A 27,681-nucleotide genomic window follows, 5' to 3' on the forward strand; every position below is an offset into this window, starting at 1 on the left:
CCGACTGGACAACATCGTTGCTGGACGTCGGGGGATCGAGCGATTCATTACCTGACCTGACTTGAAACGTATTCAGTATGTTTCGAACTGTAAGGAAGCACAGAAAAGCCGATCCACCAAGAGGAGAAGAGAAGGCGATCAAGAGAGTACCAGTGTCGAAAATTGGTTCTGTTTGATGCATCGGAGCAGCCGATACACACACACACATATATATATACATATATATATATATATATATATATATATATATATATATATATATATATATATCTGAGACGAACCAGCCCAGGAGGCTGAAAGTCTCAAAAATAAAGAAAAAAAAAAAAAAAAAAAAAAAAATATACCCTGTATATATATATATATATATATATATATATATATATATATATATATATATATATATATATATATATATATATATATATATATATACAGGGTTTTCCATTTCGGGCTTCCGAAAGTATACAGCCCTGCGCTGACAACCGTTTGACATAGCTGTCATCCAAAGCGTCATATCGTTAAATGAATGTCTGCCATTTTACAATATGGATCGTTTTAGCATCGCACAACGTGTTAATTTTGTTAAATTATACTATAAAAATGATGAAAAACCGGCAAATGTTTTTCGAGCATTACGGACGGATTTTGGTCGTCATGGACGGCCTACAAGCACACAATCGCTAATGTAGTGCGTAAATTTGAACAAACTGGGTCCGTAGCGAATATTGTGAAACCTGTGCATCATCGGAATGTGCGTTCGGCCGAAAATATTGCTGCTGTTGCTGCCAGTGTGGAGAATGACCCGAATGTTTCGATTCCACGGCGTGCTCAGCAATTGGGCTAGTCAAACACATCATTGTGGCGAATTTTGCATTTGGACTTGCACCTACATCCATATGAAGTCCAACTGGTACAAAAATTAGAGCGTGGTGACCATGAAATGCGTCGGGCATACGTCGATTGGGTGAACGAACAACAGCAGCAAAATGCTGAATTTTCGCATCAAATTTTCTTCAGCGATGAGGCACATTTCGAGCTCGGTGGCTATGTGAACACCCAAAATTTCCGTATATGGGGCTCAAAAAATCCACACGTGATTGTTGAGAAACCATTGCATCCGCCAAAAGTCACTGTTTGGTGCGCATTATGGTCTGGTTGAGTCATCGGGCCGTATTTCTTTGAAAATGAGGACGGCGAGACGGTAACTGTGAATGGTGAGCGCTATGGCCGCATGTTAACCGATTTTTTTTATTGCCACAAATTGAAGATATGGATAAGGATGACATGTGGTTTCAGCAAGACGGCTCCACGTGCCACACAACACGACCGAACATGGCCATATTGCGAACGAAATTTGAGGGACGCATAATTTCGCGTTTTGGTGATGCCAATTGGCCGTCCAGATCATGCGATTTGAACCCGCTAGACTTTTGTTTTGTGGGGTTATGCGAAAGACCGTGTCTATGCCAACTCTCCGCAAGCTCTTGAACATTTTAAAGACAACATTCGTGAAGTTATGACCGAGATACCGGCCCATATGTGCCAAAAAGTCATCGAAAATTACCTGTTCCGGATTAAGGTGTGCGAGGAAGCCCTAGGTGGACATTTGAATGATGTTGTATTTCACACATAATGGCATAAGCCAAACTTTAATTTGAAATAAAAGTTTCATCGAAATTCGAATTCTAAGTGTGTTTTATTTCAATTTACTTTCAGAATATAAAGTTGGGAAACCCTGTATATATTACATAGATCTTGTTATGACTTTATTCATACCAATAGTTTCTTTTCAGATCCGCACATGGGCTCACCAATCAAACAATCCGGCAATCACTCATTTGAAGTCCACATAACCAAACCTGTTCTTTTCAGTACCCCTTCACAACTTTGAAAGAGTTCAATTAAAGTTTTCTAAATATATATGATAATTTCATACATATACTCATGCGCTCACAGATTTACAAGAAGAACTTTCACTAATCTTGCAATTTAATCATTCATCCATTCATTGAGAATTGATTCAGATGCAACTTCAAACAAATGATCACTAAATCAAAGATAGTCCTACGTCACCCTTGCGGTTATACCACAGATACAACCCACTTCCTGTTTTTTTAATAGAGGCTGTAACCTACAAAGTTCATTAGCCTCAACCTCGAAAAAGACCTATTTGAAGAACAATTAATAAATAGTTCGGGAATTGAACCCATATACGTTCACTTAGTAAGAATACGTCAATTTTTGCGGGACGAAGTTCGTCGGGTCAGCTAGTTTCAAATAAAGACGTTGATGGGCGACCAAAACCAACCATCTGTAATATCATCTTATTGTCATATTGACTCTCTGGGTTTCAATCAAACGTATTTTAAGAAATGGGTATTTTCCTGGTTTATGAGTAGGATTAAGTTTACGATTTCTTGTGTATTTTTCAATTTCGTTGTGTATTCATTGTTTTGTTGCAAATAAAATGCAAAAAACCGCAAAAACCACCCAATTTTGATAGAACAAGTTTATGGTGATGAATATTCAACCGATAGAAGAGACCACGAATGGCACACACGCTTCCAGGATATAATAAATTTTTGCGAAACAGGTTGTTGTTGCCAAAAATAGGAGATGCAATCGTCCGAAAATACGCTGTTTTTTTTGGATGGTTCCTTTTTATACAAACGATGAAGAACGCATCGAAGCTGCAAAAATAGTATGCTAGTATGCTAAACATTTCGTTACATATTCAATTTCTATTCATAAGCTCACTGACGGCATTCAATTTGGAAACTTGATTAACGTAATACAATGAGAATTCTACTAATTCGATTTAGTCTAAGACAGGGGGTTTCAAATGGTGCTCCGCGAAATTATAGCAAATGCTCCCACTTCAAAACCCACCTTGAAATAAAAAAAAAATTCAGTTTCACTGGGCATATAGTGATTTATCTTGTTTACTTCGGGACTGATATCGTGTAACTGCGACGTGCAACCGAAATAGGATTTGTTTTATTGTTTAAAAATTTCAGGTGCTCCGTCAAATGTTTTTGCTATAAAGAGTGCTCTGCCATAAAAACAATCTGAAGACCCCTGATATGCAGGCTAGCGTTTTGATGAGTTTGACTAAAATTAAATTCAAATGAACTTGATATATCAGTACTTAACAAATCTCAAAGCATTTTGTCGTTCATTTTTGTTAACAAAAATGGCAAAAATTTAGTCCACAAATTCGTAGCGATTGTCTCTGGTAACTAGTTCATGGTCGTTGCGAAAGCAAGTCGTATCGGCAACTTCAAGCGTCTGAATTCGAATGGAAGATCTGTTAGAACCATTGACATATGTGGCAATAGGCGTGACCGAAAAAAAATCGAAAACGAAACAACTGCAACCATACAATCACTCAGAAAAAGAATTAAGTTGCCTTCTAAATGGCAACAAGTTTGCAAACAAAACGGCGCATATTTAACTAAAATTGGATAATTCTAAGTATGTTAAATAAAGCGTCAAATTTCGATCAGAAACACGACATTTCTTTTTCCCCAACCCTATATATGAAAAAATGGATTTCTGTCTGTCTGTCTGTCTGATTCTTATTGACTCGGAAACTACTGAACCGATCGACATGAAAATTGTGTATGTAGGGGGTATTGGGGTCGGGGAAGGTTCTTACGATAGTCCGAGATCCCTCCCTCCTCTTTAAGAGGGGGGGGGGGGTTGCCATACAAATCAAACACAAATTTGTGCATTACTCGAGAATTAATCAAGCAAATGAAACCAAATTTGGCATGTGGAGGTTTTAGGGTGATTGAAGTGAATGAAATGATTCTATAGTGATAAGATACTCCTCTCCCCTCTTCCAGAGGGGGGGGGGGGGTTGTGGAGGCTGCGTTCTGCCAAGGTAATGTTTTTTCTCAAACTTAATCTCGCAGTTATTTCTTGAATTCGTCAGATATTCTGGTTTCATGGAATTATCTAGTACGGTTTTGAAAAACTCCGAAACATTAGTAGTTATGTGAAAATGTGAAAATAATTCGGGATTTTCACTCTAAAGAAACTTATTCAGTCGATTCGCAATGATCATACCGTTCTGAATCACATTTCGGACGCTTAAGGTATATGATGCAGAAAACAGATCATAACTTCATGCATAGGTATTATTTGGTTGATATTTTTAATAAATTAGTTCAATATGCTTTTAAGCCATTAACGACCAAGCTGTAAAAATTATTTTTTTGGCGAAAGCCATTGGTGTAATATTGATTATTGACGCTAAAGAAACCCCAATGTTCAAGAATTATTTTTTTCCCATCTTCCATTTTCCGGGAAATGACTGTTCGAAATATCGAACATTGGCCGAAACCCGCACTTTTTATTTGCAAGTACAAACATACTGCAAACTGAAAGTCGCTTAAATTAGCAAATATACGGTATTCAAAAAATCCATCAATTTTACATTTTTCGCATTGATGGGTGTTACAGCAGAATACAAGCTGTGTGGCATAATTCAGTCTTTTTTCCAAGCAGTTAACATAGTTTGTTTTCCGTCATCATAAGGGCTTCGTTGGTGCCTTTGAGAATGCATCAATGCATAAAACTGACGTTATGGCGAAGCAAGGGTTAAGGTTGCGCGCCAAAAAATTATTTGGGAAATACCAAGCATCTTGGATGTCTTACTGGAATGTTATAAGTTATTTGGGTTCGCGTGCCAGCCGCAAAACAGCCTTCAACAACCATAATGAAGCATTGCCACTGCTACTACTCGAAAAGGTTGTTATTAACAAAAAGAGTTCATTTCACTTGTTTAGTCACCAAGAAAGTGAATGACGTTCTGGAATTTTGCATGTGATTAGGTGATTAGGCTTCTCTCGAGCATGAGAAAGTAATGCAACTTTTTTTGATGCCAGTAATATTAACAGAAACGTTTCTTTTGAGAATAGCGTAAAATGATGAGAAGTATTTATATTCCTAGTAGTTTCAAGCCACCAATGTATGGTTCTGTATGCATGCTATGGCGAACGCTTGTTTGGCGCTTGGTTAACGTTGTACGAACGATGCCTAGAGGTGCGATTCCTTTGAGGCAATACTAAATAACATGTAGCATGATATTTGATACTTGCAAGTGTTGTCATTGTTGTTGTTTCCATGCGGTGCCAAAGATATATTGATGTAATTATGAGATGTGGAATAATGGTGCTGGTGCAACATGTACATAATCGAGTCTATTTCAATTCCGGTAAAGGCCACCGGAATAGCGTTCGAGGTATGAAATAAATTGCGACATACGATCAGCTAGTATATTGTTTTGCGAGGGCATAAATGAATCATCAATCAATTATCGTCAACTGATTCTACAATGAAAAATTAATTTCAGAGATTATTCTACTAAGCAGTTGTTTCTAAAATTTCACAACATTATAGAATAATATCCGAAGGTTTGAACAAGCGACTTATATAAAATAACAGTGTAGTTCTACGTCAACAATGCGGTCGTATCTTGGACACAACCTCCTATAATTTTTCATTCAAACGAAAGCATTTGCTGTTATTTGTATTGTTGGTCTTGGAATAATGTTTATGCTTAAGAATCATTTCTTCTCAATTATCCTTTTCCCGAAGAATCGAACATTTTCCAAAATCTACAAAGTACCAAAATTATGCAAAAAAAAGGCATTGAGGATTGGGTGGTTATTATTCGGTCCGGCGGGAGGATATTCACACCGGCAATATCATTAGAATCCTTGTTACACGTACTGATCATTTTCTCCAGTACCTGCACACACGAACACACGGGCCGTAATCACTTAAAGTTATTACGGACAAAAAATCGTACAGATTTTCAATAATATTTGCTAAATTAATCGATATTTGCAAACATTCACAATTGAAAATGCAAAAAGAAATGAAAACCTTCCGTCTTCGAAAGTAAACGAACCAAAATGCGCTGCGGAGGTTAGATGTGTTGGTATTGGTTCAGCAGAGAAAAATGTTGGTTATGGACAACGTTCGATTTTTCAAACACTCGATTTTCCCGGCTGTTATTTTCTTTTAGGAAGCTCGATCGAATGATTTCTGCCCTATATCGCAATGTATGTTCTTTTATCAAAGTAAAACTGTGGAAAAGTTCACATATTTTTGTATTTTGTTGGGTTTTGTAATTGAAATTGAAAACACCTTCCAAACATACTTGCTTTAAATCGAATTTATTGCCCAATAAAGTTATACAAAGTTGAATGAACTAGATAATAAGTGGTAGCTAATAAATTAAGCTGTCCTTTGTTGCAAAAACACTACCATATGGTTGTCTTCTAATGACATGGAAAATTATCTAAGTTGCTGTTCGATTTTTCGAACGCTTGGTAGGCCAAGGGTTAAGGGTTAAGCTTTCTACTTTGGTACCTATTTGATTGAAAACATAAAAAAAATCATCGAATAAAATGCTTTTAAAATGAAGCGACTAAGAATCAAACTTCAGACACTATTAATAAAAAAAATCAAATTTGGGACAGATTGAATTCAAATTTCGGACACTTTATTTTGTAATTTTTGGACGAAAATTACATTACACTTAAGTATATTTCATAGGGTATGTTTGCGCTGATATGAAGTCTTGATCATCCCTAGCCAACGAGATCCACAACAGCGAAACAGCAATAGCTCACACAGCGCTTAGGTCTCTTTGGAGAGCAGAGTTTTTATCGATTGCTTTGAATCGCTCATTCCTAGAGACAGACTAAAACAGCTGATTGTACACAGGATAGGACAAAGAACAGAATCAGACTCGGAAATATACGGACGGAAAAAATTTGAATAAATGTGTTCGCGTTAAGTTCTGTGTTTAAATTTGAATGTCTGGTTTTCTGTTGAGTATCCGAAAATTAAGAACGGTTGCGCGCAAACAGGGTAAATGATCTTGGTTTGTCCGATTTAGGATGGTTTCACGCAACTAATGAATGCAAATCGATTTTTCTTCATGAAAATCACATCTAATCGATATGAGTTTGGGTTTGTTGAAAAGCCCCAAGTCTATAGTTGCTAATACTACCATAAGGCGATGAAATGATTGAAATTTTTATTTTTTTTACGATTTTCTTCAAAGAGACATTATGAACATGGTTTGTCCACCTCTGATCATGGTTTGTCCAAGAAATGATCATGGTTTGTCCATTCTTAGAAACCACAATTTTTAAATGAAAAAATTCGAATTTTCAAGTAGATGTTGCATTTATTATTGGATTTATTGGTGGACTTTATAATCCTTTGAAACATGTGAATCTGTAAAAATATACTATAAAACTACTGTGAATCATGAAAAAGATAATTTTATTTACATGTTTTGAAACATTCGAATACCTGGTTCATTGTATTTCGCTGCTGCTCTGGTTGCCCGTTTTGGTCGGTACGATATGAGGAGCACAAAATGCACCAATCAAAAATGGGCACATAGTGCATTTGGACAATGCTTGATATTTCACAATTATTCAATTATTTATCTCAAGAAAAATGAAATGTTATTCGTTATGATAGATGCGTAGATATATTTCCTATCAATTGATGCAAAAACCTTTGCGATCTATTGAGAAATGCTCGAGCGTTCCAAATCTTGCATTTTTACCTACTTGTTCAGTGCCTAGATTTTCATTTCACCCCCTATATCTTCCGGTTAGACGTAGTCCTACGTCAAAAGAATGTTTCTCTAGCTTATAGCTAGACGAACCTAAAGTTTAACCCTTAATGTAATGGATCCTTAATGTTTCGCTCTTGAGTTAATTAAAAGTGATAAATGAATTGAATACGAATTTTATGCAATAAGTTCGTAGTTTTACGCTAACAATGCGATCGATTCTTTGATAGGCTCCTCCTATTTGTTATTTTTTGACGTAGGACTACGTCTAACCGGAAGATATAGGGGGTGAAATGGAAATCTAGGCACTGAACAAGTAGGAAAAAATGCAAGATTTGGAACGCTTATAACTCGAGCATTTCTCAATAGATCGCAAAGGTTTTTGCATCAATTGATAGGAAATATATCTACGCATCTATCATAACGAATAACATTTCATTTTTCTTGAGATAAATAATTGAATAATTGTGAAATATCAAGCATTGTCAAAATGCACTATGTGCCCATTTTTGATTGGTCCATTTTGTGCTCCTCAAATCGTACCGACCAAAACGGGCAACCAGAGCAGCAGCGAAATAGAATGAAGCACGATTGGAAAGGAAAAAGAAAAAATATGAACGAAACATTGGTCGCAGTCTCACACATGCGTAATTCTCGAGCCAGCCAGTCAGCTTAAAAATCCCCGCTCCGCTGCCGTAACGATCCATTCTTTGTGTGGACACCGACTGGACAACATCGTTGCTGGACGGGCTGGACGGCGAGGGATCGAGTGCCTTACTCAAGGCAAGAGGGCGGAGGTGGTAGCGCTGGAGTAAAGTAGAGTAGAGTTTTCAAAGGGCCTTTCTCAAGGCTAGAGACGAATGAACTGCAAAAGTTTAAAGTCTCTATAATACAATACCTTCCTTCCGTAACGATCATTCTCATTCAAACCGTACACCACATCAGTTCGCATCACAACACATCAACAAACCAACCCAAGCAGCCATGTCTGGACATGGCAAAGGAGGAAAAGTGAAGGGAAAGGCAAAATCCCGCTCGAACCGTGTTGGTCTGGAGTTTCCCGCAAGGGTAGCTAGGCCGAGCCGGCGTTATATAGTTTCGGCCGCCGAAGTGATCGAGTTAGCTGGCAAAGCTGCTCGCGACGATAAGAAACCCCGCATTCGGAACAGAACACATTCGGTTCGGTGGACATCAAGACAACAGGCAGTTGCAGCGAGTGGCGAGTGGCAAACGCAATCGCAAAGCGGCATCAGGTAGCAGAAGAAAAAAGTTTGTTCTTGATACAAACTGCTTTGGTGGCAAATCCAGAACAAGGCGGCATCGAGGGTGTTCGAAATGGTTTTTTTTTCAAAACCACGAGTACTAAGTTTTCTAAATTGGAACCATTCCATAAAACAAGGCGCTTTTCAGGGCCATTAAACCTTCCAAAAAAGAGTTTAGGAAATACAGTTCAATGCTTTCTAAAACATTATCCAAAATAATAATAAAACACAAATTGATGTTTTCATAATTTGTTTGCCAGGATCTGATGAGTATGTGAATTTGGCAGTTGTTCTGAGCTTATTGATAGTTGGGGACTTTCCTGATTATTCAATTTTCACCAATTCTTAAATTGTTCCCAGATTGAAAGTACATTAATTTACAATTAGTTCGACATTTAGCTAATTGGACGGACATGTAATGTGACTTATTTAGTTGGACATTTTTGTAAACATAGAGATCCAAATTATGACCCAAATTGAAAGTCGACACTGTACCACTGTCATCGCAAATGTTCAATTACAGGTTAAAATCGCCTCCAATGCGACACTGAGTGGCGCTTCGGCACGTCACATTGAATGTAATTTACTGTACAACATGTCACAAAGCTGGATGAGAAGAAATTTTCCAACTGTGAAAGCTGTGGCGAGTGGCAACAAATCGCTAAACAGGAAGGTTTAGCCGAACACGATGGGGATATCGAGTGATAACAAAACAATAAACTCTTTAGATTGAAGATAATTTTGTGATCCTGAAAAGGACCCTTTTTAGCATGTGCATGTGAATGTGAATCCAACGAGAGAACAAATCGTAATGAATGCATTTTTTTGCCATCGCTCCCTTTTAACGCTCATTCGTTCGTCTCGTTGGACTCGCCCCTCTGGCTGAGTCTGCCGATTTGTCTCTATCCTGTGAGTGTGTACCGCTAGAGTTCTAAATTGGAACCATTCCATAAAACAAGGCGCTTTTCAGGGCCATTAAACCTTCCAAAAAAGAGTTTAGGAAATACAGTTCAATGCTTTCTAAAACAAATGGTCGTGATGGACGTACATGGGGATCAAAGACAATGTAAAGATGTATTACATGTACGGGGCTAGGTGGTGAGCCTTCATAAAAAAACGCAAAAACACAACGCCAAAGGTTCTTTTCAGAACCACCAACATGTTCATAAAGAGTAAACAGTAAACTTATCCATTTTTCAGGTAGATAGGTAGGTATTCACGTAGGAGAAGAAAATAAAACAATATATTTAAAATATATATTTAACAAAAGCTGTCCCCTTTGTATAGTCCTACGTCACTCCGGTTATGTCCCCGACATTACCCACCCGTCTTTTTTTTCATATAATTCGTTAAACTTTACAAGCCCAGTTTTACAAGCCAGTTTTAGGGAGGTTTTAGGTTTTAGGGAGTCAAACTCTAAATATATTTTTATACATATACAACCATTCCATGACAAACCGATATAGTGATTTTTATCGCAAAATATTAGACCCGTATTTTTTTTATTAGGGTGCCCATTTCCATTTTAGGGTGGTCCATAAAATCAACTTTTTCCCCTTTTTCCGAAAATCCCTTTTTTAAAAAAAACTCATAACTTTTGAATTACTGAGTCGATTTCGATGATCAATATATGGAATTGAAGCCAATTAGCTATTCATATTTGAAAAAAATCAATACTGGCCAGACAATTGTGTTTTGTTTCTGTTATTATTGATTGTTTTTGTATTTCATGGTTTACATGGTCTCGGCGCTATATTTTTATATATTTTTTTTCTTGAAAGATGATTTTTTTACATAACATATCCAAAATTCAGTGAGGCGTTATTCTTGTTCTTGAGTTATAATTCATCAAAGTTAACCGATGTTCCGAAAAATCAATTTTTATCCCTTTTTCCACCACAAAAAAATCAACCTCTTTTGAATTACTGGATCGATTCAGATTATCGACATATGAATGAGAGCATTCAAAACAGTGGACAAACCATGATCATATTTTCGTCTGGACAAACCAAAATCATTTACCTTAGTCAACTGCGAAACACTTACTTATGGGGTAATAGTGTTTGTGAGAGAAGAGCAAAGCACACCTTTTGACTTTAGTACGGAAATAGATCAATTCACTTATCAGACTGTGTGGTGCTTCTCTGACACGAGTCTTTGAATACATTTGAAAAAGATAACAATTCAATACTAAAGTAAAATGTATGAACGATGTGTTACGATAAACAATCTATGTATATAAACATGGAGTGATGTCTGTCTGTCTTTCTGTCTTTCTGTCTATCTGATTCTTAGGACTCGGAAACTACTGAACCGAACGACATGAAAATTGGTATGTAGGGGGTTTTAGGGTCGGGGAAGGTTCTTATGATAGTTAGAGACCCCTCCCGCCTCTCTTAGGGGGGGCTGCCATACAAATGAAACATAAATTTCTGCATTACTTGAGAATTGATCAAGCAAATAAAACCAAATTTGGCATGTGGAGGTTTAAGGGTGCAGTGAATGTTTCTATGGTGGTTAGACACTCTACCCCCTCTCTAAGGGGGGGCTGCCATTCAAATGAAACACAAACTTCTGCATTACTCGAGAATTAATCAAGCAAGAAAACCCAAATTAGAGGTTTTAGGGGGCACGAAACGTTTCTATGGTAAATCGACACTTCTCCTCCCTCTCTAAGGGGGGCTGCCATAGAAATGAAACATATATTTCTGCGTAACTCGAGAACTAATCAAGCAAATGGAACCAAATTTGGCATGTGAAGGTTCTAGGGGGCAAGAAATATTTCTAAGGTGGTTCAACACTCCTTCTACTTCTCTAAGGGGGGCTGCCATAGAAATAAAACATAATTTTCTGCATAACTCGAGAACTAATCAAGCAAATGGATCCAAATTTGGCATATGGAGGTTTTAGGGAGCAATAAATGTTTTTATGGCGGTTTGTCACTCCTTTCTCCTCTCTAAAGAAGAGGTGGGGAGCGCGCTGAACAACTCGAGAACTAATCAAACAAATGGAATTTCGACACTCCTCCCTCCTCTCCAAGGGGAGGCTACCATACAAATGAAACACAAATTTATGCATAACTCGAAAACTAATCAATCAAATGGAGCCAAATTTGGCATGTGAAGGTTTTTGAATCTGAGAAATGTTTCTATGATGGTATGACACCACTACCTCCTCTGAAATGGAGTGGGGGTCCCATCAAAATAATACACATATTTCAACCAAACATATTCCAACCATACATGGCAATTGAAATTTTTTTTATGTGATAAAACGCACTCCTATATCTTCTTCTATCTACATAATTAAAAATGGATCACCGAATGTGTTGATAAGAGCAAAACTCGAGAAAGGAATTGTCCGATTTAAGGCTGTCTTTATTCTATCATATTTTCTGTATCAAACATTTATTCCATGTAACGGAGAAACATGTTATTTGCAAGTGGTTGAAAAGTCTTGAATGAGAATTGTATCTAAAACTCATACTAGACTAATGTAATTTAGGTGTGGATATCACACGAAAAATGGGGCTGACCTGAAAAACGGATTCATATGTGTAGTCTTTGTCGGGGAACTCGGATATGACCTCGGAAGTAACGAAATCACACTGAAAATTGATTATCGTGGTTTCGGGCGATTAGTCCGAATTGGCCACAGATTTAGAAATAAGTATCATCTTTGGCGTTATTTCTTCGGGGTCTCTTGCATCCGAATCGAAAACCACTCAGTCGGACGTACGTTGAACCGATTGTATCTATGCGGGTGGTGTTGCAGAAATACAACAAAAACTTTCATCACAGAGTCGCTGGCCATTGTTTGGTACATTATCATCTTTTTGGTACCCCGCATGGCAACAACTCGCCACGAAACGGACCACAAAAAGACAGGTGAGAAACATAAAATCAACGCACAACGAGGTATCGAACTAAATTCGGAGAGATCTATTTTTGGCAAAATTGTCTTAATGGCTTTGTTTGAAAACGTAATTGCCGGTAGCTGCAAAACGGTTCCGTAACAATGGATGTGAAAAAAGAAAGCGGAACTGGTAAATGGACGGAAAAGGCCAACAAGTAGATGATGTTTGAAAACAATCAAGCAAAAAAAAAAGACAGACAGACGTTGTTGGCAGCAAACGTTGTGCTCTCGATGCCCTGCCACCTGCCATCACGTCGCTCTCGATCTCGCAGATCCAATTAAAGCCTTCCACAGGAAGGGCAACGGATACCGATCCGGTCGGGAATTTCCCACCTGCGCATATCGTCGAAGTGGTACCACCAATAAAGCAATAAATAACCACCAGTTATAAACGAATCCACGCAACGCTAGTTGTCGAAAATTTTCTCCCGGGGAAAAATATCCGAATCAGTATTAAATATGAATTTTATTGGCGCTTCACTTTTTTTTTGACGACTACAAATACGAGTTTGTTGGACGGGAACGATTGCGTTGCGTTGCGCGGCGCAATCCAAACATGTGATAACTTCTTCTTCTTTGTTTTTAAGAGGCTTTAAACTTTGCAGTTCATTCGCCTCTAAATGTGATAACTGTCAAATAAATGTGGTACGAATCAAGACGGGTCTATGGTACTAGGTGAGGCCGTTTCGTCAATAAGTTGGTTAGGGGAGCGGTATATGAAAACAGTACGGAAGAAAGCAGAAGGGGAATTATTTGCTTGTAGCGTGAAAGAGACAGACTGATCACGAGCGAGCTTCGGCACTAGCGTATTGTGTTTTGTTTACAAACAAAACACAGTAGACTTCCAAGATGGCTGAAAAGTGGTTTTAGCAAGTTGACCCACCTTAGGATATACTTCTAGGCGCCTTGGTACGAATGAGAGAACAAACGAGGTAGGCTGAGCGCCACTCCAATTAACAACAAAACTTTTATACTTTTGCCCGGTGAATCGTGAATCGAAGTTACGCAGTATTCTCGGTGGTTATTCTAAGTTTTGGTAAACCGATGGTAAACAAATATATTAGTTACCGAAGAAGCATCAGAAAGTCCGAGCGTATGTGTGTGAAGGGGTAGTGGCGAGGGACAGTGTGCAATTAAAATCGCCTAATTAATTAATATAAATTAAATTACTCTCGCTCCCCCCCGGGGATGGTGGTGAGGGCGAGGGAAAACGGGGCACGCCAGACACTCCGTGACTACGTTGTGGACTACAAAACTAATAAAATTATAATTAGGGAAGCCGGGGAATGGGAATTGTTTTCGGCGGGGCGGTGAATGATTTCTGTGGGACAAGCGATAGGCAATCCATAGGCGGAGGGATGGGGGGGGGGCGATAGACGCGTTCATTTCGAATTCAGTCACGAACGGTTGTACGGCGAATCAAAAACGATTTTGTTGGTGAAGTGGTGAGGTTATGGAAGAAGCAGCAGCAGCAGCGAAGGGAGCGTGAACAATACATACAATAACTACTATCGGTGGTTTGATAAGTGCTGGGGGAGGCAGAGAAAGAGTCCCTCCGGTTCGGTTAATTACAAAGAAAGCACGCACATCGTAGATAGCGTAAACACGTCGTTAGGTCAGTGAAAATGAATGATTTCTGACAGCATGTTGAATTGTACGATTAACATCAAGTGAAACAAAGAATTTTTAAACCGGAATGTACCCAGACCGATAAACCTTTAAATCCAGAAGAACATGTGATTTTCCGTGCATATGTAAGATCATATACAGGGTGCGTGATGAATTTTTGCAGTAAATTTCAATTAGCAATTTCTCGTGCTTGCGGAACAAGATTCAGACATATCTGGCAGCACTGGACAGCTTATACTGTTAGGTATTAGATGTACAGGTGCCTTCACATGTTACGAAAAAAATGTCTTCAAATGTTTTCACAATCATATCGGATGAAACTAAAATTCATAACTTAATTTTGAGCAAAGCTTAATAGCTTATCCAATGTTTATTCTAATTGGTATTGTTATATCTTCTTCTTCAATGGCACTAACGTTCCTAGAGGAACTTCGCCGTCTCAACGTAGTATTACTTGCGTCATTTTTATTAGTACTTAGTTGAGATTTCTATGCCAAATAAACACGCCTTGAATGCATTCTGAGTGGCAAGCTCTAGAGTACGCGTGATCACAGTGCAAGTCGGAGGAAATTTCTTTGACGAAAAATTCCCCCGACCAGAACGGGAATCGAACCCGAACACCCGGCATGTTAGTTATGACGCTAACCACTCGGCCACGAGAGCACAATTGTTATATAGCGCATTTTATCAAACTTACTTCGAGGTTTTGAAGTTTATTTCAATAAATGTGAACATAGAATATATTGCGCAAATGCGAACTAAATTTTTATGAGTTAATAAATGATAATTGGCTTGATAAACCGTTGGTTGAGTGAATATAGCCCCAGTTCTTCCACAAAAACGGAACTGTGATAACTCAATTTGTTTATTTCAGCTTTGAGGCTTTGATCGTAATGCTAATTATTGCAACGGCATTCAACCCAAAAACCTTCGTGAAGGGGTCGAAAGAAAGGTTAATCTATTGTATAGTAGTGTAGGGCGGGGCTAGTTGGACATACGGGTAAGTTGGTCAGTGGTGAAATATCGGGATCAGAGCGTTAAGAAATAAAAAAAAATAGCGATCTATGGACGAAATATAGCGAATTGTTAATGCAATAAAATAAGCAGATTGGAAAAACCTTCTATTAAGTAGGTTAAAAAATATGGACATGACTCCGATTTTTCCAAAAATCATTCACGCTTTGCGCTTTATAAAATTTGTTCTAAAAATGATTAATAATCACGAAAAAAATCTGTTCAAACGTAAAACTAAGGTTTATTGTACGTATTAGTTTTAAGTGTTAATGGAAAGCGCTGCTCCATTTTTTTTACTGAAAATTGATGAATTTTCTTTTCCATATATAGAGGGGCTAGTTGGGCATACTAATAGCACGGACGTAGAAATTGCTGCTTGTTTGAGAGCGACGTAAATAACATTTTCAGGTATGCCACATTTCATTACGCAAGCTATAAACAAACATAGAAAGCATATGCTCTACTCTCCTACCTGTGTATTCGAAACGAGACAACCTGATACCAACCATCGCACAAACCACTTGCAATATGATTATCATATTTGTAGTTTTGTTCTATTTAGTTTTCATTAAATATAATAAATACAAACATTGTATATCGACAATTCACAATAATGCATCGAGTGAAGTAGCATACCCGGAGATTATTTCAATATACTTTGCACGGAGCGAAACAAATGTCAAAATAAATATAGGCAAGGAACCGGCTGTGTTTGTTCCGTTTCTCGTTGTTTCCGTATCCTGAGTGGTACTACTGCTTGGCCAGACGATACATCCAACAGGTAACAAATGAAAACAAACCTTTGTTTGTAATAACATTGCTCATTTCTCTCGATACTTTCGCTTCAGGATGCGCACGTATAAACGGAAAACAAACAGAGGATCGACTTCTGCTGAAGAGCTTCGAGAAGCCGCTGCTGAAGTGAAGGGTGGAAAAAGTATTTCCTTGGCGGCAAGAGAATACGATATAAAGCGAACTACTCTGTCTAGATATTGCGAGCGAATGAAGTTTCTGAGCGTGGGCGAGAATCCAACGAACGAGGTTCTGGAAGTAGGATATAAAACACCACGAAAAGTGTTCTCCGAGTTTCAAGAAAAGGAGTTAACACATTATATGTTGCACATGGCAGCGATCTGTTTCGGATGTTCCCCCAAAGAAGTGGGATGTTTGGCCTACCAATGCACCGAAAAGTTCCGGATTCCGGATTCAGCTGCATGGGAGAGAAACAAAATGGCTGGTAAAGATTGGTTAACTAATTTTCTGCGACGGAATTCTACGCTATCAATTAGGAAGCCGGAAGCTACTAGCCTAACCCGAGCCACGTCATTCAATATGACGAATGCTACGGAGTACTTTGAAAAGTTATCAGCTGTGGTAGAAAAATATATGGAACGTAGACCAAACTGGGATCAGATCATCAGATCGGTAAAGGAATTGGTAGGGCCATGAGAAAGAAATGTGGAGTATCACGAAAGCTGATCGATTCGAAGTCTCGTGAAGTCTCAAGTCTCGTTTTTTGGTGTGTAAAACCTCTTTTTTGAAAGGTCAGCCGAAAAAAAAGCGAATTCAATGCAACATATGTTTATATTGGGCGCATATGAAATATGCTCTCCAGAATAATCCACCTTTCACCTGCAGCAGCTGCAAAAGCAAAGAAAAATGAATTGTATACTTTGAAGAAGACTAGCCAGATAGATAGATAGAAAAAAAAAATGAGAAATGTTAATTTTCATTAATTTGTTTTTTTTCTTACTTGATAATATTAGGCTGTCAAAAAAGTCCTGCGTTATTTCCGCGAGGTGTCGTTGTAAGCGCGTAGTTCTAGTTGTATTCATTGTATCGAGTCATACTATAGCTTGTTGGAAAGGTATTTTTGCGCGCTATAATATAGTCCTTGACGGTTTTTTGTTTGGTTAAGTCGTTCGTGAGTCGGAGTCGCAAATATGGAGCAAAATAAAGAGAAAATCCGACATATTTTACAGTACTACTATGACAAAGGCAAAAATGCATCTCAAGCTGCCAATAAAATTTGTGCAGTTTATGGACCCGATACAGTTTCCATTTCCACCGCACAACGATGGTTTCAACGTTTTCGTTCTGGTGTAGAGGTCGTCGAAGATGCGCCACACTCCGGAAGGCCTGTAGTCGAAAAAAACATCTTTGACCGTATCGACGCATGTGAATCGCAAAATCGACCCGTTTCTGAAGCGGATGGTGACTGGCGATGAAAAGTGGGTCACTTATTACAACTAGAAGCAAAAAAAGTCGTGGTCGAAGCGTGGTGAGCCGGCCCAAACCACCGCCAAGTCCGGATTGACGGCCAGGAAGGTTTTGCTGTGTTTGGTGGGATTGTCAAGGAATAATCTATTATGAGCTGCTTCTCTATGGCCAAACGCTCAATTCGGACCTGTACTGCCAACAACTGGACCGCTTGAAGGTAGCACTCATGAACAAGAGGCCATCTTTGATAAACAGAGGCCGCATTGTCTTCCGTCAGGACAACGCCAGGCCACACACTTTATTGGTGACGCGCCAGAAGCTCCGGGAGCTCGGATGGGAGGTTCTTTTGCATCCGCCGTATAGTCCGGACCTTGCACCAAGTGACTACCACCTGTTTTTGTCCATGGCGAACGGCTAGGTAGTCAGAAGTTAGTCACAAAAGAGGCCTGTGAAAATTGGCTATCCGAGTTTTTTGCCAATAAGGAAGCGAGCTTCTATAACAGGGGGGGTATTATGAAGTTGGCATCTCGTTGGGAACAAGTCATCGAACAAAACGGCGCATATTTGACAGATGACAGAAAACAGATGATTGTAACTAATTTTATGAACAAATGAAAATCAAAAAAAAATACCGCAGGACTTTTTTGACAGCCTAATATATGAAACCTCTAATAGAAAAAACGCAACATAGTTATGATATGATGGACATGCACCATATATTGACCAACTTGCCCCCTGTGTGGGGTTAGTTGGTCAATTTCTTCTGATCTATAAAGACGTTAAATAAAAGAAATTGGTCGAATAAATGATTCTCTGGTTATTTTTCATTGAAAGGGTAAAAGATAAGCTTCATTGTGGCATATAGCATTCCAGCGCAAAATTTCGTACTGAAAAGCTATAACAAATTTTATAATTCTATAACTAGCGCCGCTCTACCCTATAGTAATTTGAAGTAAAAGTCACTTTGTTGTTCAATTCATTCTATATGCATGTGAACTTTCTGCTCGAAAAAGTAACAACAATGTATGATATAAAGAAGGCTAGGAAAAGTCAGAAACTATCATACGCACCTACCCGAAAGAAATACAAGTGTCGTTCCAATACCGCTAAATAGAACCGGATCATCAAAGTGGAACAAATGATTGAAATGAATCCAGTGAGGTCAAGGAGGTCCATGGCTCTGGAAACCGGGTGTTCGGACTTCTCAATCCGGCGAGTAATGTCTTAAAACCTTGGCTATAAGTCGCATGCGCTGCGCAAAAGTCAATTCATGAACGCTGCGACCAAATCACGACGATTGGAGAAAGCTAAAAACTCCTGAGTCAGTTGAACGATCCTCATCATATTAATTCTGCGATCTTTTTCTCTGATGAAAACAACTTTAATCAGAATCAAAAGGTAAATCGAAAGGATAACAGGGGGCTTGCACCAGATCGTAGTCAGATTCCTATCGTCATGTCAACGAAGTTTCTGACCCATGTGATGGTTCTAGGCGTAGTCTCCAGCGAGGGAGATGTAATGCCCCCGTATTTTTCTGATCAAGGATTAAAGGTAACAGACGATGTGTACTTGAAGGTTCTGCAGGATGTTATTGTCCCGAGGTTGAAGAAGGTTGTTGATGGCCGTCATTTAATCTTCCAACCCATAATACCACGAGAACACTGAAATGGCTTGCTGATAATGTTCCGGAGTTTTGGGAGAAGGAAATTAGGCCCCCAACAGTCCCGACATCAATCCTTCGAATTATTTTGTGTGGGGCGTTGTCGACCGGGATACCAAAAGAACGCCTCGCACCACACTTAGTTCGCCCAAAGCTAAGATCATGGAAGTGATGACATCTATGGATGAATACATGGTAAAACGTGCATGCGGCAGTTTCTGGATGCGTCTATCAACAGTTAAAAAAAGGGAGGCGATTTTTTTGAATAAAAAAAATTTCAATTCCCATATGTTACAAAAGAAAATAAGCCACAAAACATTCGTAACATATATGACTAACTGGTGGAAATTTTCTAAAACATATCATTTACCGTAATAAATTATCACGCTCCCAGTAGATTAAAGTATCTCGGCAATACAATGTGAATTGATTAACAAAGACACCGACTGTCAAGTTTGATAATTTACACAGTCGATATTGTTTATCTGATTGGCAATTACTGCTGCACAATAATTTAATTGACTCGTAAACATGCTTTAATCACTCAATTTATTACGCGTTTTTTAACCCTGTGTGTGAATGATCGGATCTATACGTTGGCTGTTTGTATTACAGAGGCATCAATCATAAAAATTCATTCACCTCTTGGATTCGTATTAGAATTTTAAAATAAATATTAATGAAATAATTCAGTTAATTGATAAATACTCAAAATGAGTTCAGTGAAGCATTCGTCATGTACAAGTTGTTGTCTCGCTCTTCGCTTATGGCATTCGCGTTCACGGCATTGAGCTTCTTATTATGAATTGGGAGAGTGAGCATGATAATATGGGTTTGCAGAAGGATTGAAAACACCTTTTAAATAACATACAAAAAAAAAATTACATACAAAAATTGTGTCTAAAGATAATTTAATATTATAATGATAAGTTTTGGTGAGAAGGTCTGAAAATTTATAGAAAATAGTTTATTTTAGGGTCAGGACAATGTACTTTAGGTAAGTAAATAACGCAATTTTCATACAAATTTTAGCAATTTGAAACAATTTAACTATCAGATAGAGAATAGTTTACCTTACACAAACTAATGCCGTATCCAGATGTCTACACCGTACCGCCGTCATTGCGAATGCTCAACCTGAACTGACAGCTCCGAAGACCCAAAACGTTCTGTATATAAAATATAGGTCTTCTGTTGACCCCGAAGACCGCTGATTCTACATAGAATTTTTTTTGATGAAGCAAGGAATCTGCCAGCTTTCGAAAAGTTGAATGCTACGAGCATAGTGAAATTTGGAGGAAAAGTCGAATGGAACCTGGTGACTCAGTGAAGACTACAGAGAACTCAGCGAAATCAGTGCGCCGGAGCGATACCATTTACCATACATGCTGACCGAAATGCCGATCAGACGCTGCAACAGCATCTGCATGACACTTTGGGCGATCTCACCTTCATCTTCCTTCTATGTTGACGTTCTCTGTGTGAAATCCGACGACGTCAAATACACAAGGAAAAATAATTAGTAAATATAACGAATTTTTTGGTAAATGCTATCAATCTATAGTCATTTTCTGCCGTACTAATCATTGGTATATCCTTGTATTACAACTGACAATAATTTTCCATACGGTTGGTAATATGTACATTCTACTAATGTTTGCATTACCAAAGGTATTAGATAGTTTTGTACCGAGGATCTTCCTGAGTGTAGCACTAGCAGCACTTTCTTATAGTATCTGGTCGGCTGCGTGAAAGGAAAGTGGTGGAAGAAAAAAGGTGGAAGGAAGCCACAAATGGCTGCCACAATGGCGCTCATTTCTTTCATCTCCCTCTCTCACTCCTCGCCCGATATGCAAACAAATGCAATAATTTTGCGAAACAGTGTGTAGAAAATAATCGTTTTCGCACACTTCCCATCAAGTAGTATCAACCAAACTCTTATCAATTACTCACAAGACATTCAATTTTCATCTGCCGTCGCAATATATAATGAAAAACGTCGGAAAACTCGAGCTGTTGCTCTGAAAGTTAAATGTTCAATTTTCCGAAATGGTTTTGTTTGTATTGGTGAAAGCATCGTTGTTTTTTCGATACTGATTCCAGACAACAGCATCGAAACAGCTATAAAAACCACTCAATAAAATGTTATTCCTGAGTCTTAGCGTTTTATGTCATGAAAATCAATAAAATAATATTGTGTTGATATTAATACTGCACACCTAGCGGTCTTGGAACAGGAATTTCGGACGATCAAAAACGCGACGATGTTCTTCCTCTAACAGCCAAAAACGAACTCCTGTACTTTATTCTATTTCTGCCTATCTCTCTATACCCAAGTTTGGTATATCTATTTCGTCTTCCTTTACAATAAACAAAACGAACTTGCGATTAGTTTTGTCCCTATCATAAAACTCTTTTAGAATAAGTATAACGAACTATGAATCACACGATCCGCAAATAAGTATATATATATATATATATATATATATATATATATATATATATATATATATATTTATATTTGCAATTGTTCATCTATTTTTCTATATTCATCGTTCATACATTTTTCTTCAGTATTGAATTGTAATTTTTTTCAAATGTATTCTAAGACTCGTGTCAGTTAGGCGCCACACAGTCTGGTGAATTGATCTATCTACGTACCAAATCCAACATAAACGGTGTACTTTGCTCTTCTCTCACAAACACAATCACCCCATTACTCCACTTGGTTTTACCTATACTATTACAATGGCTTCGTTCCACCTTCTCCTTAAGATCAACAATCCCAAATCCCAAATAAAAAACGAGCTCGGAGAGAAATGAGAGTGTGTATGTGATAGCCTGTGATCTCCTCTCTCTGTTACAATTTTTTGTTTTGTTTATTTATTTATTTATTTATTTATTGTAATTGTTGTAGAGTAAGGTGAAACCTTTTAATTCACCACAACTAGGTCCTATTTCTTTCCATTGAAATTCATTATCAAAGAGATACATTCTATATTAACTAATCTAAACTTAACAACTAAAAAAGACGGGTGGGTAATATCGGAGACATAACCGGAGTGACGTAGGACTATACAAAGGGGACAGCTTTTGTTGAATATATATTTTAAATATATTGTTTTATTTTCTTCTCCTACGTGAATACCTACCTATATAACTGAAAAATGGATTAGTTTACTGTTTACTCTTTATGAATATGTTGATGGTTCTGAAAAGAACCTTTGGTGTTGTGTTTTTGTTATCACTCGATATTCCCATCTTGTTCGGTTAAACCTTCTTGTTTAGCTATTGTGTTTGCCACTCGCCACAGCTTTCACCGTTGGAAAATTTCTTCCCATCCAGCTTGTGACATGTTGTTCAGTAAATTACATTTAATGCGACGTGCCGGAGAAACACTTTGCCACTCACTGAATCTAATTGTTGCCTTGATGAGCGCCGAACCGAAGCTGCTCTGTTCTTGATGCGGGTTTTCTGATTGTCGTGAGCAGCTTTGCAAGCCAACTCGAGCACTCCGACGGCCGAAACTCTATAATCGCTGTTAGGTATACTGGTGCTCTGGCACCAATTCGTTTGGCCTAGTTACCCTTGCGGAGTGAATGCGACCAACAGGGAACTGGAGACCTGCACGGTTCGAGTGAGACTTTGCCTTTCCCTTAACTTTTCCTCCTTTGGTACGTCCACGATGCCGATGCCGTACAACCACACGGGTTTACGGTTTGAAAGCAAATAAGATATTTTTTTGGGGTCCGCGTGTTTTATACACTAGCGGTACACACTCACAGGATAGAGACAAATCGGCAGACTCAGCCAGAGGGGCGAGTCCAACGAGACGAACGAATGAGCGTTAAAAGGGAGCGATGGCAAAAAAATACATTCATTACGATTTGTTCGCTCGTTGGATTCACATGCAGGCTAAAAAGGGTCCTTTTCAGGATCAAAAAATTATCTTCAATCTAAAGAGTTTATTGTTTTGTTATCACTCGATATACCCATCTTGTTCGGCTAAAACTTTCTGTTTAGCGATTGTATTTGCCACTCGCCACAGCTTTCACAGTTGGAAAATTTCTTCCCATCCTGCTTGTGACATATTTTACAGTAAATTACATTCAATGGCACGTCGCATTACCACCACTCAGTATCGGATTGGAGGTAATTTTAACCTGTAATTGAACATTTGCGATGACAGTGGTACAGTGTCGACTTTCAATGTGGGGTTATAATTTGGACCCCGAACTCTATGTTTACAAAAATGTCCAACTAAATATGTCGCATTACAGGTCCGTCCAATTAGCTAAATGTCGAGATAATTGTAAATTACTGTACTTTCAATCTAATGACGGGTTTACATTAGGTAGATCTATAGCTATAGATGGATTTATTCACGTGAAAATAGGTGTAAACGGGTGAGAATAAATATGATACACTTATTCGAGGTATATATAACTAATAAATTCAGCATATGTAAACGCTTGTGAATTTCTCATTATCTCATTCTTTAGTGAAATTCATCACTAAAGTTGGATGCAGTTCTACTTTAGGTGAATAAATTCACCGAAAATATGAATATATTCATTATAGAAGTTCACGCTAGTGTAAACGGTTGATGCGATTTCTATAAATCTCATCATATTTCTTCACATGAATATATCACTAGTCTAAACCCACCCTAAAAGCAATTTAAGAATTGGTGAAAATCAATAAGCTCAGAACAACTGCCAAATTCACATACTCATCAGATCCTGGCAAACAAATTATGAAAAAATCAATTTGTGTTTTATTATTATTTCGGATAATGTTTTAGAAAGCATTGAACTGTATTTCCTAAACTCTTTTTTGGAAGGTTTAATGGCCCTGAAAGTGCCTTGTTTTATGGAATGGTTCCAATTTAGAAAACTTACTAGAAAACGTACTCGTGGTTTTGAAAAAAAAACATTTCGAACGCCCTCGATGCCGCCTTGTTCTGGATTTGCCACCAAAGCAGTTTGTATAAAGAACAAACTTTTTTCTTCTGCTACCTGATGCCATTTTGCGATTGCGTTTGCCACTCGCTACTCGCTGCAACTGCCTGTTGTCTTGATGTCCACCGAACCGAATGTGTTCTGTTCCGAATGTGGGTTTTCTTATCGTTGCGAGCAGCTTTGCCAGCTAACTCGATCACTTCGGCGGCCGAAACTATATAACGCCGGCTAGGTGGACTGGTGCACTGGTACTAACGCGCTCGGCCTAGCTATCTTTGCGGGGAACTCCAGATCAACACGGTTCGAGCGGGATTTTGCCTTTCCCTTCACTTTTCCTCCTTTACCATGTCCAGACATGGCTGCTTGGGTTGGTTTGTTGATGTGTTGTGATGCGAACCGATGTGGTGTACGGTTTGAATGAGAATGATCGTTACGGAAGGAAGGAAGGTATTGTATTATAGAGACTTTAAACTTCTGCAGTTCATTCGTCTCTAGCCTTGAGAAAGGCCCTTTGAAAATTCTACTCTATTCTACTCCAGCGCTACTACCTCCGCCCTCTTGCCTTGAGAAAGGCACTCGATCCCTCGTCGTCCAGCTCGTCCAGCAACGATGTTGTCCAGTCGGTGTCCACACAAAGAATGATCGTTACGGCAGCGGAGCGGGTATTTTTAAGCTGACTGGCTGGCTCGAGAATTACGCATGTGTGAGACTGCGACCAATGTTTCGTTCATTTTTTTCATTTTCCTTTCCAATCGTGCTTCATTCTATTTCGCTGCTGCTCTGGTTGCCCGTTTTGGTCGGTACGATTTGAGGAGCACAAAATGGACCAATCAAAAATGGGCACATAGTGCATTTTGACAATTATTCAATTATTTATCTCAAGAAAAATGAAATGTTATTCGTTTTGATAGATGCGTAGATATATTTCCTATCAATTGATGCAAAAACCTTTGCGATCTATTGAGAAATGCTCGAGTTATAAGCGTTCCAAATCTTGCATTTTTTCCTACTTGTTCAGTACCTAGATTTCCATTTCACCCCCTATATCTTCCGGTTAGACGTAGTCCTACGTCAAAAAATCAAAAGTTTTGCTGATTTCCCCTGATGAACCAAGTCACACAATCTCGTCGAAATACACTGAAATTATTTTTATTTTTAATGCCATTTGGAAGTAAATTCCAAAGAGCAATGCCCCGCACAAATAAAGTATTGCCGTAATCTGATGTACTGTACTGTGGAATTACGATATTTCTCATCCGAGAACTTCTAAACGGTTGTAGGTTATCTTTCAAATATTTAAGAGATGGAAATTGGATTACTTTAAATATAGGCAAACATACACGTAGCTTAATAAATTCATTAAATGGGCACCCGAATATTTGCTTTTGAAGGTGACTAACATGAGAATATCTATTAAGACTGAATAGATAACGAACGCAGCTGTTCAAAACAATATGTAGTTTGTTCAAAGCTCTAGCTGAAGCATTCAAGAGGAACAGGAAATACCATACAGGAAATGAGGTAGAATTAAAGATTTGAATAACTTTAATATTACTCTGGCTTTAACCATACTGGACGTTAGTCGTAGATGCCTAAGAACATTGTATACCTTCGAACACATAGTAAATAGTTGACAGTCCCAATCAAGATTGAAAGTTAAAATGAAACCAAGGTTAGTATACTTATCAACATGCTCAACAATGTTTTGACAACAAAGTACGATTTCTAGTCCTTGAAATAATCATCACCTTAGTTTTATCTACGTTTATAGACAACAGGTTTTGGAGACACTATAAACTATAAACTCTCTTCAAGTCATTATTCAAAAGGTTTGCCATCTCTTTAATAGGAATATTGATAGAAGCTATATATATTTGTACATCATCAGCGAACATGTGAATTTTGCAGAATTTCAGTATTGACAGTAACGGGCCCAGGATGGAACCCCGTGGAACTCCTGATACTATATTGATAGGTCGAGAATTAATTCTATCTACTGAAAAAACATGAGATCGGGCAGACAGATATGATTGAATAAGGCGAAACGAACAGTTAGAGAAAAATACTGTTCTGACAAAGCTCGTAACAATTTACAGTGTGATACACGATCAAATGCCTTTGAGAAGTCTATCAATAGAAGAAGTGCTACACCCTTTTCTTCAATTATCTTACTGAGATCATCATGTACTTTAAGTAAAGCAGTAGTTGTACTATGTCCAGGTCGAAAGCTAGCGGCAAAATAAGTTTAACGAAACGAAGAGCAATTCCATCCATACCAATCAAAAACGATTTAATTCAGCTTATGGCAGATACAACATAGTGTTCTGCTATATCACAGAATTTGAATCCATTTTCATTAGCAGAAGTCACATGAATGCGATCATCATCTGTAATGAAGTTTGATCCAAAGCAATCATTGATTTCATCACTTGAGTATCTTGAGTATTGAGTAGTAACTGTTATTTTTTTAGTTTTAGTTTTCCCAAAGCTCTTTACTTGAGTTTATTTATTTATTTATTTATTAATATTATATTTCATCCGACAAGTATGTCTTAATGAACAAATCTGTAGTGAAACTAGCTGAACACGAAACGCTTAATTCTACTCCTAAATTCGTTAATCGTGATATTAAAATCAAACAAATGGGCAACATCGTTGAAGCATTCCATCATTGAACGTATTGGTTCGTGGAGGGAGTAGTCTCGACGTCTGAACGGCATTTGCGCAAGTACGTTTGGAGCATCAATTTCGGCGACAAGAAGTCGAGCGATGAATATTGCCTTAGCCCGTTTCCGCCTTTGCTTCAGCGTTTCCAACCCTATCAACTGACATCGATGTTCGTACGGTGGCAAATTCAGCGGATCATTCCATGGCACGAGACGTAGGGCGAATCTGACGAACCTTCCCTGAATTGATTCGATGCGAGCAGTCATAGTGCTACGATAAGGGTCCCATATTAATGAAGCGGTTTCTAGAAACGGCCGAACCAAGCACGAATACAAGGATCTCAGCGTGTAAGGATCTCGGAATTCTCTGCTCAATTTGCTCACAAATCCCAATTGACGACGAGCCTTGTCTATGATGTCTTCGTAGTGGTTCCGAAATGACAGAGTTGGATCAAGGAAGACACCGAGATCTCGAATCGTTTGAACTCGACTTAACACTTCGTCCCCGACAGTGTATTCGAACGACAAGAGGTTCATCTTGCGGTGGAAGCTTATGACAGAGCATTTTGGTATGCTTAGTTGCATCCTGTTTACGCGACACCATGCAGCGAATTTATCAAGAAGTTTTTGGAGTTTACGACAATCTTCAATGCTGTTGACGTCAATGTACAGCTTTAGATCATCAGCATATACCAGGCAACAGTCGGCTCCAAGATACACGATGGCATCGTTGATGAACAGTGAG

General features: G+C 38.4%; 2 protein-coding genes across 4 annotated transcripts in view; one reads left to right on the forward strand and one right to left on the reverse strand.

Moving 5' to 3' along the window:
* LOC129764998 (insulin-like receptor) overlaps positions 1–27,681 on the reverse strand; it is a 551,253-nt gene that overhangs the window by 274,414 nt on the left and 249,158 nt on the right. The window lies entirely within an intron of this gene.
* LOC129765001 (uncharacterized) lies at positions 16,099–17,525 on the forward strand. Its single transcript, XM_055764741.1, has 2 exons — positions 16,099–16,210; positions 16,278–17,525. The coding sequence occupies exon 2, from the start codon at positions 16,279–16,281 to the stop codon at positions 16,876–16,878; it is 600 nt and encodes a 199-aa protein (XP_055620716.1). The 5' UTR covers positions 16,099–16,210; position 16,278; the 3' UTR covers positions 16,879–17,525.

The sequence above is a fragment of the Toxorhynchites rutilus genome, chromosome 2 (genome assembly GCF_029784135.1).
Source record: "Toxorhynchites rutilus septentrionalis strain SRP chromosome 2, ASM2978413v1, whole genome shotgun sequence".
NCBI classification, from domain to species: domain Eukaryota; kingdom Metazoa; phylum Arthropoda; class Insecta; order Diptera; family Culicidae; genus Toxorhynchites; species Toxorhynchites rutilus.